General features: G+C 47.1%; 1 protein-coding gene and 1 pseudogene across 1 annotated transcript in view; both read left to right on the forward strand.

Annotated features, from left to right (window-relative positions):
• The window catches only part of SHISAL1 (shisa like 1), a 47,668-nt gene that overhangs the window by 19,559 nt on the left and 14,683 nt on the right, over nucleotides 1–13,426 (forward strand). Inside the window, exons 2-3 of the mRNA XM_066632945.1 lie at nucleotides 5,012–5,108; nucleotides 11,073–11,286. Coding sequence (XP_066489042.1) covers nucleotides 5,045–5,108; nucleotides 11,073–11,286 — 278 coding nt within the window. The 5' untranslated portion in view covers nucleotides 5,012–5,044. The remainder of the gene's footprint in view (nucleotides 1–5,011; nucleotides 5,109–11,072; nucleotides 11,287–13,426) is intronic.
• Nucleotides 7,013–7,129, forward strand: LOC136656560 (5S ribosomal RNA; annotated as a pseudogene).

Genomic DNA, 13,426 nt, shown 5'->3' on the forward strand with positions numbered 1-13,426 from the left:
TATGTAAATTACTTCTGGGCAGCCTGGCTTCTGCATAGAAAGTAGATTGGAAAAAGCTTATCGAAGAGGGAAGGCTAAAGGAGCAATTCTTGGCATACTCAATCAGCAGTGATGTAACTACAGGAGGGTCAGCAATGTGCTGTGTAAGTGGCCTGTACCACTTGCCATCAGAGCCATTCTAGGTAGCCTGAGCAACACAGAGGTATCTCCTCTGCATTGCTTTCACTGCCCACATTGGCTCCAAAGGTAAGGGAGAGGGGTAGCATGCTGAGGCAAAATGAAGTACTGTGCCCCCCTCGAACACCACTGCAATTTGTGTATCCATTGAAAGAGCATATCCTACACCTGTCTGTTGTCTGGCAGCATATCTGTTGCCTGGAAGAGCATATCCTACACCTGTCTGTTGTCTGTCTACGTCTTGGAGTGTATCCTTCACCAGCTCTAACTGTTTCATTTCTTTCCAGGAAACCCCTTGCTCCAATCCTTACGTTGCTAAATTCGTTCCGGAATGTGTACAGTCAGGCTGCACTTTCCCACCACATGTACGCTGCTACATAGTGTTTTGTTGTCATGCTGCCTGAGCATAGGGAAGTGCATTTCCACATATTGATCAGCACTTTGTTGTTAGACTTGAGTTAGTACCTTGCTGTGTTATGTCCCATTGAGCCATGAGCACTCTTTAAGTATCTGGTGAGAGTGGAGGAATATCGTATCATGTTTGTTTTTTAATTCCAGGCAATGGATGAGTAAAAACTTCCATATTGCAGGGAGCTGCCTTCACTGTTCATGAGGAAATGGGTGGTACAGGTCCAGCCTATTTATACACGGATTTTTTATACAATTTATACACGGATTTGACTCAACACGAATGGCCCCTGCAAATGAGAAGGAATGTACTGATCCCTGGAGAAGGGGAAAAATGCACCCTTTAAAATCAGTTTGAAAAACTGAACAGTCCTTTAACAATAGCCTCCTTAATGAGAGAGAGAGAGAGGGCAGCTGGCTGACAATCCATCAATCTTTCTCTCTCCAGAAAGAAAGGTGATCGCATTGGTGAAGGGAGGGACTTTGTGAAGCGCTTTGAGGAGGACTGATGGATGGATTTCTTCTTAATGACTCTTATCTTACATCACAAAGGTCAGCAAGGCTGTTTTTAAATCACTGGAGCAAGGGAACTTTGTTTTATAAATTGATTTGCTATAGTGCTTTTTGCCATCCATGTAAGTGCTTGGAAGGGAACCCACCAAATAATGAGTCTCAACCTGTACTTCTAGTATTGAGATTACAAAGACCATATTTTAAACAGAAAATGATTTAAAAATCAGAAAGTGGTTTTAAACTGAAAGTGTGCCATGGACGTTCTTTGGGTGGGGGAGGCAGCTTGTGTCAGTTTGAAGAATGGTTTGCTTTTTCTTCCAGCTGTTGTATGGGGGATTCTACTCAAAAGGGAAAGACAGCTGAGAACAGCTTCCTCATTAATATCAGTGGAATACGTGCCCTATAAATAGTCCCAGAGAATTATCTGCAGGTACATGACTATCACCTTATTAAAGCTTTGCAGAACCCAGCATGAAGGGGAAACTGCTTCAGAGCCCTGTATAAGCAAATGCTAAGAGAGATGGTTGTAAATGTAGTACATAAAATTGTCAAGATACATTATGTATAGGCAGGTTATATGTGATTGTTGGGTTGGGGTTGGATCAATCTGTGGTTACGTTCATGCTGTTTGCTTGAATAAATTATAGGAATTGATTACTGGGAAGATAATTGATTTGTATTTAGCAGATAATAAATGAATGTCAATGCAATTCTAGGCATGTCAGTCAGAAGTGAGTGCCACTGGGTCCAAGGGTGTTTATTTCTAAGAATATGTAATAGGATTGCGGTGATTGTTAGAGGCTTGAAGCTGAGAACATAAATGTTGATTTAAAGCCTGTATGGATGAGAAAGAAGTGCAAAAGTAGATTACTTTCTGCTTTGAGAAAATGCTACCACAACAGATAGATGGGGTAGGAAGATGGAGGGGTGAACTCCCTAAGTTACTTGACCTCATGGGAAATGGTACAGGAAGTACATCTGAAGACGTTGAAGTTCTTTTGAATAAAGGAATGGATTATGGTTTGACTCTAAAAGATGAAATTGAAGGGAAGAGCTAAGATACCCGAGGATAAACTTAAAGGTAGTCCTGGCAATAGATTGCTCAATGGAGGAAGTAATGTCAACATGGGATAATCGGAGAATTGGAGCACAACAATCAAATCTATAAGGAACGTAAATGGTAAATGAAGAGAAGTCTGTGGGAATGAGGCAAAGGGATTTGAAATTAAGCAGCTTTCCTGAAAAAGCAGAAAAGGGAAATTAAGTTGCTTTGGAAGATCAGATCATGGGGAGATTTACCAATGGAGTGTTGTTCAGCTGTGGTAATTGAAACAGCCTTTAGGATTAATTCAAGCTTTGCATGGAGAGAAAAAATACCCTGGAGATGTTTTAGTTAGGTTTATTAGTCTGTGTGTACAGGGCTAGCCTTGGAAGCTGCAGGGCCCAATTAGAAACACTTTTGCAGGGCCGCCTCTACTAATTTTTTTAGCTCTTAGCTTGAATGGAACCAGACCAAGGAAACAAAAGATCTATCACTTCTGTGCAGGTGGACAGGACTCCAGTACCTTCAGTGGTACAGGGCATGCCCAGCTTGAAGTGCCCGCCAGCTCTCACCCATCCCTGCCTCATCTGCAGCAGCGGAGAGGACAGCACTGGGAGCTGTGAGGGCAGGGAGAGAGCAAGGCGCTCATGCTGCTGCCTGCATGGCACTAATTTCTGCCAATTGGAAGCAGTGGTGGGCGGAAGGGCAGGGTGGGGCCCATTCCTTGTGCGGGACCCAATTGGGCAAAACTGCCCCAATTGCCTAAAAGCTGGCCCTGCATGTATGTGTTACAGCTGGTGCTAACTTACAGCCCAATTCTGAGCTGCAGTGGACCCAACACTCTACTCCACTGGTCCCGCCTCCCTCCCGTCCTGCTCCCTTCCCTCTGACATGCCTCCTCCTCCCTGCCCTCTCCCCACCCTCCCTCTGCTTACCCCCATCTTGGAACACCTCCTCCACACTCTCTCCCCGCCCTTCCCCTGCCTCCCCCTACTCTGAAACAACTCCTCCCTGCCTCCCCCCACACCTGCACCGCCCAGTGGTCCGTGCAGCCACCAAGCCAGGGAGCATCAGTGATCCAGCACTAGCCTAGTTCTGGCCAGCACTGAGCTAGCACCGGCGCTGGACCGGTGCTTTACGGCACGTTTGAGACACTCACCGCTGGTGGTGCAAGCTCAGTTCTGGGCTCTTTTTATTTGGAGAATTAGAGCCCAATCCTGTGGTCGGCAGCATGGCACTGGGCCGCCGACCACAGTTGCAAACGTGCCATAAGGCTCACCGCCAGGCTCCCACCAATGCTAGCCCAGCGCTGGCTGGTGCTAGCCCAGGTTCCGTGGCTGTGGAACAGGAGGCAGGAGCGTGGGCAGGAGAATGGGGGAGGCGTTCTGGGGATGGGGGAGGCTGGCGGGAGGCTTGCCAGGAGGCGGGCAGGAGGAGGATCTGCGGAGCTGAGCTCCACAGGATCCAGGGCGCTTGTGGAGAGCTGCGCGCCCTACACGAGCGCTTTTATTCCCATTACGGGGCTGCTTACATTACATGGGGCTGCTTACCTTACTTTAGCCCCCATTGGGGGGCTGCTTACCTTACAAATGTCCCCTTCTCCCAAGGAGCCTCCCGCGGTGCCGCCGAGCCTGGGCGCTCCGGGCAGCTCAGGATTGGGCTGTTAGTTAATGGCAAGGATGACCTTATGAGGAGCAGGGTTGCTAACAACAAATATTTTTGAGCATCAGCATCGGCAGCAACCAAGAGACTGAGAAGAGAGTGTCTTGAAAGCAGTGATTCCCAGCCTTTAGGTACCCAAGGACCACTGGGACAAAAATTGGAATTGTTGTGGACCACATGTGGCTGTGGAGGGGTCAGGTCTCTGCCCTCTCTGGTGGTCTGTCCCCCAAAGTGCTCCCTCATGAACTATCAGAGAGGACAGAGAATGGACCGCCCATAGCCACAGCTGACACTTCTCTGCCCTCATTGGTGGTCCATGGGGGATTGCTTGCTCAGCGAGACACTGGAGACACATTGAAGGTGATTTTTTTTTCCTGAGACCTTGCGGATTGCCTCTCAGGGTCTTGCAGACCACCTGTAGTCCACAGACCACAGGTTGGGAACCTGTGCTTTAAAGGTACAAGAGTCTGCTAAAGAGGTAGTTTAGCAGAGAGAGATTCAATAAAACAGTTCTAACAAAATAACTGTATCTTCTTAGATGTATTGTGGATGTCTGTTTGTAGTGTATTTGGTGCACAACGAGAAACGGGAGATGGGAGAAACAATAAAAGGCTTGGTGAAAACCATACTCTTTACCTGGTGGTGGCAAAAACCAAAAAACAATGCAGCCAGACTAGAGCAAGTACAGAGGAGGAGGATGAAAGTAGTCAGGGGTCTGGAAAACAAGGTTGAGTGCCCCCACCATGGGAGGTGTGCAAGCACACGCATACCACGTGCTATGTGGTGGCTTGTGGTGGTGCTTGTTGAAGGACTCAGGTGGGGAGGCTCTGCCTCACCTGCCTCCCCACCCCCTGCACGTCTCTGATGAAATAATGCATTCTTACTTCATAATATATATAGGGTCGTCCAGCTATCAGAGGCTTATACAAAATGGAAATGTCAACCTGGACACATTGTGCATACGTGAGTGCATGAGTTTTTGTCCCTTCTTTCTGTAGGACACCAGCATCAAATCTTCAGCTGTATGAGATTCATTTAGCCTTCTCGTGTTGCTTGATTGTGGGAGTTGGTCAGGATTGTGTTGGAGCCTTTTCACACATTACATTTACAGTTTTTTTTTAAAAATATGCTGGTGGGGAAACTAATGAATGTGAACATGCAAATGGCCCACACCATTTTTTAACTCCAACATTTTATCTTGTCAATCAGGTAATTCCTGGACGGACCAATGAAAATAAGACAATGACAAGTTGTGGTCTACAGTCATTGAATACTCTGATTGTGTTCTCCTTCTTCTTGCCAGCAGGTAAAGATTGTATTTTATTAATTTTTTTTTAATTCTGGAAGTGCTAGTCCACTACAATCAAAAAAACATCAAAGAGCCTCCGGGCACCTTGAAAGTTTAATTTATTGTCACATGAACTTTTGCAAGGAAGTAGGTTCTTGCCCACAGAATCTGATGCCATAATACATTGTTCAGGGCCCAATCTTATCCAGTTTTCCAGTGCTAATGCAGCCATGCCAGTAGGGTGTGTGCTGCATCTTGTGGTGTGGGAGACAGTCAGGGAGGCCTCTTCAAGTCAAGGGAACGTTTATTCCCTTGCCTTGGGACTGCATTGCAGCTGCAGAGGTGCTGGAAAGTTGGATAGGATTGGACCCTTACAGCCCAATCCTGAGTTGCCCAGCGCGTGGGGCTGCAGGGGCACTGAAAATGGCTGCCACTGTATCCAGCACACCCCAGGCCTCTTCAGGAGAAGGGGACTTTTGTCCCCTTCCCCCGGGTAAGATGAGTAGCTCTGCAATGGGGATACTCCATTCTATGGCACCCCAAGTTTCGGCGTAGAATTTAGAGCCTCTGTGTCGGGCGGGTGGCCTGACACGGAGGCTCAGGATTTGGTGGGACAGAGCTCCACCAGTCCCATCTCGCTCCCGCCCTGCTCCCTCCCCCGGCATGCCCCCTCCCTCTGCCTCCCCCTGCCCCAGAACGCCTCCTCTTGGCCTCCCCCATGCCCCCACCTATCTCTCCACTGCCCTGTAGTCCGCACAAATGCTGAGTGGCAGAGCTCTGGTGCTCCACTTGCGCTAGGGCTTGCAAACGTGCCTTGTGGCACATTGGTGACAGTGCACACAGGTGGTGAGCTGGCGCACACTGCTTAGGATTGGGCCCTTAGTCTGTAACGTGCCCCAAGACTCTGTTTTAACACTTCTCCCAAAGTTTCCTGGGGAAGGGACACAATTTGGCTACACAACTCTCGGACGAAGAGCTTACAACCTGACCAGTGCCGTAAATAAATGTATTAGCTTTAGTCCAGCTCCGGTCTAGTCAGAACCAGAGTCTAGGCTGGATAGCAGCATACCAGTAAATAAACAAACCTTTTGAGTGTTAGTGAACCCAGAGGGGGAACTATTATATTTACTGATACGCTTTTGCGTATTTAGAAAGTACGCTTTCTAAATTTGCGTACAGTGTTTTGCCAAAAACAAATAAAAAACCCCCAGGCACCAACAGCGATGTCGATGAATTCCCTTCAGCAGTAGAATCAGCCCTCAGTAATCCAGCAGGCCCATTAGTTCAGTGGGGCTTGGTGAAGCCTTGTGATGCAGGTGCTAATCTGCCTTTAGATGGGTATCAGCTACACAAACAGATGTCCTTTGCAGGATCTGAGTGACTGAAATGAAATCCTGTTTTGTTTGGGTTACACAGCAGTTAGTGCATTCTGTGGTGATGCAGCAGGGCTGTTGCAGTCCTGAGATAGGGAGGGAAATGAGGCACACAGCCAGGCAGCACCTGACCTTCCCATGCCCACTTAGGTGCCTCCTGGACCGATAGAAGTTGTCTGAAAAGAGAGGACATGCAGCCACCAGGACCAGAAGGTTGGCAGCCCTTTTTCACCCCACCTTCTGCTTAGAAGGAGCCCAATAACTGCGATGCCCTCAGCATGGAAGCTGCTGCTAGAAGCGCAGTCGGAGGAGCGTACTAACCTGGCCAATCCCATTCCTTTGTGTTCACACTTCATAGTGTTCACCCTGAGCAACCTGTCAGGGAGCAGACCTTTCTGATCAGAAATAAACAGGCAGGCAGGCAACTTGTAAAAAGAACAAGAGTTTGTTAAGAGAGGAAAACAAAAAGAGAAATGGGAAAAGGACCAATAGGAAAAAATAGGATTTTGGGATTAGCGGCAAAAGAAAAAGAAAAATTAAACTTAACCAGGCAGCAACTGTTACCCTGCACATGCCTGATCTCGTCTGATCTCAGAAGCTAAGCAGGGTCAGGCCTGGTTAGTACTTGGATGGGAGACCACCTGGGAATACCTGGTGCTGTAGGCTTATACCATAGTCTTTCGAGACAAGGTTGCCAACCACCAAACTTAACCTGACCGTCTAGGCATAAGCTCTGACTAGAGAGAACTCACTTATTTGGAGTTCTCCTGATGCCCTCCAGGGAGGGGTGCATTGACATGAGACAGGTCAACTCTGTGTATGTACTGGAAAAGAACATGTGCTGGTTCAAATTATCCAGGTTCTGTTTGTGCACCATGCATGAAAGTTCAGTATTTTAATGTAACTCTGAGCCGTCAAATGATTTGTGGAATTGCACATGTTTCTGCCAAATGATTACTTTATCACTTTACAAAAGCATGTAATAGTCTTTCTCTGTTCTACTGTACATTTCCTTATGCCAGCAATTCTTAGTTATATCACTGTAGGGTAGCCCCCCCCTTTGGGGAGCACAAAATACCGTACTTAAAAGGGGACGCAAAATTCAAGGGAGGGATAGGATCTTGAGTCCGGTGGAGTTCACCAGCCCAGATGTGGGTGAGTCAAATGCCTTGTGTAGCAAAGGACCCACAGGCATTCAGATTGTACCTCGGGTGCTTTCTTCTCTAGCCTCCCTCCTTTCAGGGCAGACAGGGAGCATGAAAGAGTGCCTCCCCTTTTTTGCTCTCCTCCTCTCCCTCACATAGCAGGCTGGAGTCGCCCATTCTATAGGAGTAACGACCTGGAGTGGCATTAACCAATGGCAGTAGGATCTCCAGAGGCTCTCCTGGCACCAACCCAGCAAGGAATGAGTAAAACAGCACCTGCCACCACCATTCATACCAGATCTCAGTGGGGATAGGGCTTACCCCCAGCATTCACAGTGGCTTTGGGCCCTGGTGCGGAAGAGGCACAGAGGGCTTTGCTTCAGGGTCAGACAGCGAGGCTTGGAGTCATGCCTGTTCCAGGTCCCCCTGTGAAAAAAATCCACATAACTGTGACAACAAGTCTCAGCAAGGCTAACACAGTAAAAAAAAAAAGGCTTACAGGTCTTCAGTGGGGCTTGTGTTTGTGTTCTGTTGTTACAGTGGGGGAGGGGCCATGCTCTTTCCCAGTTCTATGTATGTCCTGGCAGGTTGCTGTCACACCACACGCTGTGTGGATCAGGCCCCATATCCCTAACATCTTAATCGGGGTACCTATACACTCTCGGTGCTGAACATGATGGGTTGTTGTTGTTTGTGTTTTCCTGGAGAAAGGAGAGGCTACGGTTTGATAGCTGCTTCTCAGAAATGTTCTGCTTTCTGTTTCCTTACCCAATGAATGTAACTCATCTATGTAGTGAATGTGGAAAAACCTATATTTTTAAAAAAATTTTCATATGATGACTTAAAACATAACTGCAAAAACCACTGTCCCTCTGTCTCCTGCCACTGGTGGCATGTGCCACATCCAGTGGTGTGGAGGAGATCAGGAGGCCTCCTCGAAGTAAGGAGACCAATTTGTACCCTTACTTCCAGGTAGGCTCCCAATGGTCTATGGGCCTCCTTAGACCTGTGGCAGCTCTACAGATGTCATAAGTCCAAGGAGAGGAAGGGTGAAACAAGGGGGATAGGATCTGGCATGTGCCAAAATTCACCAACTCTGGCCCACTCTCCATCTTCTGCCCTCTCCATCCCCATCCACAAAACACTTGCCGCACCAATTTACCAGCACTGGTTTGGTTGCCGCAGTAGTGTGGTTCTGCTGTTGCTGCCGTTCTGTGGTAGGTGTGCTATGTGAACTGTCATTACGCTTTTTAGGACAGCAAGATTTTATTGTGCTGGTATAAAGGAGAGCACAGGATTGGGCTGTTAGTCTTAGAGAAGTTCTGAGCAATTGCACCTGATGCATTTGTTTGGAAACTGCAGCAGGTGATACTACTATGTAACTTAAGAGAAAGCCAAACATTTATCCGCAGTAATTCATGTATCCTTATGAATTTTTCAATCAAGTGTGGTGTTTTGTTTGGTTTTTGTCATAGAGAAATTAAATGCAAACTGTGCTTCCACTTTTGTGCCGAGGTTGATAGGATCAAATCCCTCTGTCTACTGTTCGTTCGTAGAGTGAATTGGGGTCTTACGGAGCTGGTGTAGCATAGTAGGGTTGTGATCTCGTATCATTCAGGTATTATCTTATTGGCATCTGTCAGGCTGTGACGGATGAAAGCGTTCAGTGAAGGCAAGCATTCCCTTATGTTGCTGGCTGCCTACCTTTTAAAATTGCACCCAGAGGATTAAGTGAGGTTTGCTTCCTCCTGACTCTGAATAGGTATGGGGGTGTTTTTCGCCCAGTCTCCGTGTAGCAGGGGGTGGGCTAACAGCCGTGGTCTGAGAGGTGGGGAGGAGCCAAAGACTGCACGCTAGGCACCTGGCCACCTCTCCACCTCTCCAATCATTCTGGTGGTGGGGTGTTGCTACCCTATAGGAGTCTGGGTATACACATGGTGTTGGATTATGATCTACTCTGAGAACAGAAAAACGGGCTACATAATATTAAATTAAAAATAAATGAATGTCATTTAAGATCAGTCACCTCCTATTTTAGTCCCCACATTTCAGGACTAAATGCTGTCTTTTATAGTTACAGTATGTTCTCTTTGAATAACAGTTCTCACTGCTGAGACTGTTCTGGATTTCTAAATGTGTCAAGGATTTTTAGTAAAGAAAATAATCACTGATATTTTCTATTTGCATAACAGTGTTCGCTATACACAATATGGGCTCAGTGCAGCCAGAGTTAACCGCTTAGCAGTGCTGCTGATTCAGTGGGAAAGTTAATCACACCCTTAAATGTCTCCCTTTAAAAATGAATGAGACTCCAAAGTGGTTCCTTTGATTTCAGTAGTTTAGGATTTCTTTCATTGTTTCATAACATTTAACTCGCTTGTGGTTTCATAACGACCACAGGTTTCAATTGTACAAAATTAATGCTTTACAAACCAAAGAGTTTTTGATGAGTCACCTGATTGCCACCTGTATAGCATAGCAGCAAAGAACAGCTAGAAAATCTCCAATTTAAATCACCCCTCAGCTGCAGCCTTAATGGTGGCCTTTGGACCAACCCACTTTCAGTTGTTTCCCACACTACTCACAGCACAGGGAATAACAAACTTGATCTTGGATAATAAACTTACATCAGTTACAGAACTGAAGTAAGGCTTATGCCCCAATCCTATCTAGGGGCTTATGGCAGCAGATGCCATGATCTACTGCTGTGCATCCTGGTCCTACAGTGGAAAAGCTGTTGGCCACTGTCTTGCGCTTCACTTCTGCTGGCACCAATGGCTGGAGGTTCTGCACGCATGATAATGGCTCCCTGATGCCCTGCCAGTGCATTTAAGGTGGTAGTAGGGGCAGTTTGGGGGAGGACTGTGTGTGAATGGGGCAGGGAGTGTGCTGGTCAGGGAGTGGGAGAGGGAGGATCTCAGTGGCACACGTGGCGCGGCGGCGCAAGCGGCCCCTCCCTTTGGAGCCATTCCCGGCAGGGGGGACAAAATGGAGCCGGGAATGGCTCCAAAGGGAGGGGACACTTGCCCGCCGTGCTGAGGTTCCCCACCAGGCTGGGTGCTCCACCCCCCTCCAGCTATGCCACCAGGCACATGCCAAACTCCTAGCCCCCTCTTCCAGAGTGACATGCCCCTGAACCCCTTGGACTTCTGCCAGCTAAATAGTCAGAGGAGTCCCATTGGCAGCCAGATGGCTTCTTGGGAGGTGAGATAAAAGAGTCTTACTTAACCTCTCCTGGGCTGTCTGGTTTCCCCCACCACCGCCACAGTGCACAGCACACAGCGCATACTCTGTCAATAAAACTGCATGCTATGAGCTGGTGCGGGACAGGACTGGGTAGTTAGTGAGAGAATGTGTTTGAAGTGTCTGCACATTTCAGTTGTGCTGAATAAATGTGTTCTCAGTATAACCATTAACTGGCTGTTCCAACTGAGTTACAAAGACAAATGCTCTTTGCCTTCCAGCTTTGTCTGCACATTTTCGCGTCTGCGAGCCGTATACAGACTACAAAGGCCGCTCCCATTTTGGATTCCACTGCCCACGTCTTTCTGACAATAAATCTTACATCTTTTGCTGTCACCATAACAACACCGTGTTTAAATACTGCTGTAATGAGACGGAGTTTCAGACGGTTATGCAGATGAATATAACAGGGGACGCAGAAGGATATATGCACAAGTAAGTAAATGAGCTGCAACACCCTCCCCTTTCTTTTATTTTTTTGAAACTATTTTTTGGATATAATCAAAATTGTATGGGGTCATAGAAGCAGGTCACAGAAATGTATATAAATGTGAATGTATCACTAAAAACAGCCTACGCAGGTCTATTCGGAAGTAAGTTCCATTTATTTCGGTGGTGCTTACTGGCAGGTAAGTGTGTATAGGATTGCAGCCTTTGAGCCCAACCTTGAGCTTGCCATAAAGCACGTTTGCGGCCCTCAGTGCTGGTCCCTTGCCGGTGCCAGCTTAGCACTAGCTGGCGCTAGACTGGTTGGCAACCTTCAGTCTTGAAAGACTATGGTAGTGCTGGGGGAATCATCGGTGCTGCACTGCTCGGTAGTCATGTGGACCTCCGGGCGGCAGAGAGGTGAGCGGAAGCGAGCAGGGAGGAGACGTTCCGGGGCAGGGTGGAAGCCGGCCAGCGAGACGGAGCAAAGCAGAAGGGAAGCAGGACTGGTGGAGCTGAACTCTGCTGCATCCAGAGCCTCCGTTTCGGGCCAAGGGCAACAAGGGTTGCCCCAGAACCAAATAGCCCCATTGTGGGGATACTTGCCTTACCTGGGGGAAGGGGACGAAAGTCCCCTTCTCCCAAGGTGCCGGCAGCGCTGCTTGGTTAGCGCTTAGGATGCTGCGGCAGCCATTTTTGGCACTGTGGCAGCCCTGTGTTCCGGGCAGCATAGGATTGGGTTGCTAGTACATAAAGTTCAAATGTTTTTTCATTATTTTTTTCTTCACAAAAAGAAAAAAAAAATTCAGATCACAGCAAAACACTTAAAAATAGAAACTAAGATATACCTATTTTCACAATGTTAGCAAAGAAAAACTAGATCTTTTTTAAAAAAAACAATGCGTGTAAAGATATTTAAGCAACCTGTAGTATTACATGGATCAGACACTACATATCAGGGATGGCCAAGCCACAGCTCATGAGCCACCTGTGGCCCTTTAACACACGATGTTTGGCTCGCAGAAATACGTCTCAGCTCTTTTGTTTTTTTGCATCACAATTAATCTAAAAGGTACATAAAACACTTGTCAAGCTTTATAATTATTTACCAGGTTCACAAATAATGAGAGTCACTGGATTAAAATGTAAGTTTAATGTTCATGGTGAGTAAATATATTTAAGAATTTAAATACTTCTCAAATATTGCAGCTCTCAAACATCTGTAGTTTATCATATCTTACATTAAGCAACATGAGCCACCCCTGCTGTATAATATACAGGTGGTGCCTCGTTATCCGTGGGGATTCCATACCTGAAACCCCCACGGATGCTGAAAACTACGGATAGCGGAATAGGCACACCTCTCACTCTCCAAAGGTGACTGGATCTGTGCTCCGGTTACCTCCACCGGGTCTTCTGAGACCCATGGAGGCCATGCAAGGCCTCTGCGGGCCTCAGAAGGCCCTCTGATGTCTCTGGGACATTAGAATCCACTTTCAGAAGGTTGGGGAGGGCTTCTCTGGCCCTCCAAAGGTCTTTTTAGGCCTTAAAGTGTCACTTCCGGTTTATCAAAAAACCAGAAGTGACCCTCTAAGGCCGGCCAGAGGCCTCAGAAGACCCTCTGGAAGTAAGGAGAACCCAGCTCCTCTGCCTCCAGATAATTCAAGTTGGACGCAATCTGGTTTAACACAGGTCCAGGGGACCCTAGTTGAGCTAGATCCATGGATAAAAATTCTGTGGATAACTAGGCTGAACCTGTAATATCAAGACTTCCAAATACCCATGAATATAACCATATGTGGTTGTCCGTAAGCTCATAAGATGATAAAGTCAAAAGGTCTCCAATCCATTGAGTAATAATAAGAGGTTACTTATCCTTCTAATTTTCCGTATCAGTCTTTTAGCTACTGTAAGGGCACAGGGAGTCCATTTCCACTCCCCACAGTTAACTTTCAAGATACCGGTAAATAATTCAGTATGACAGAGGTACCAACAGGTATCAATGATGGTTGAAATACAGCAGTGATACTATTAATAACTTCTTAAAAGACATGTTTCTGAACACAACTAAAGGCTCAGTCCTATCCAACTTTCCAGTGCAGATTCAGCCACAGTGCAGCCCGATGTAAGGGGAAAAACAATCCTTACC

Source organism: Tiliqua scincoides, chromosome 6 (assembly GCF_035046505.1).
Source record: "Tiliqua scincoides isolate rTilSci1 chromosome 6, rTilSci1.hap2, whole genome shotgun sequence".
In the NCBI taxonomy this organism is placed as follows: Eukaryota; Metazoa; Chordata; class Lepidosauria; order Squamata; family Scincidae; genus Tiliqua; species Tiliqua scincoides.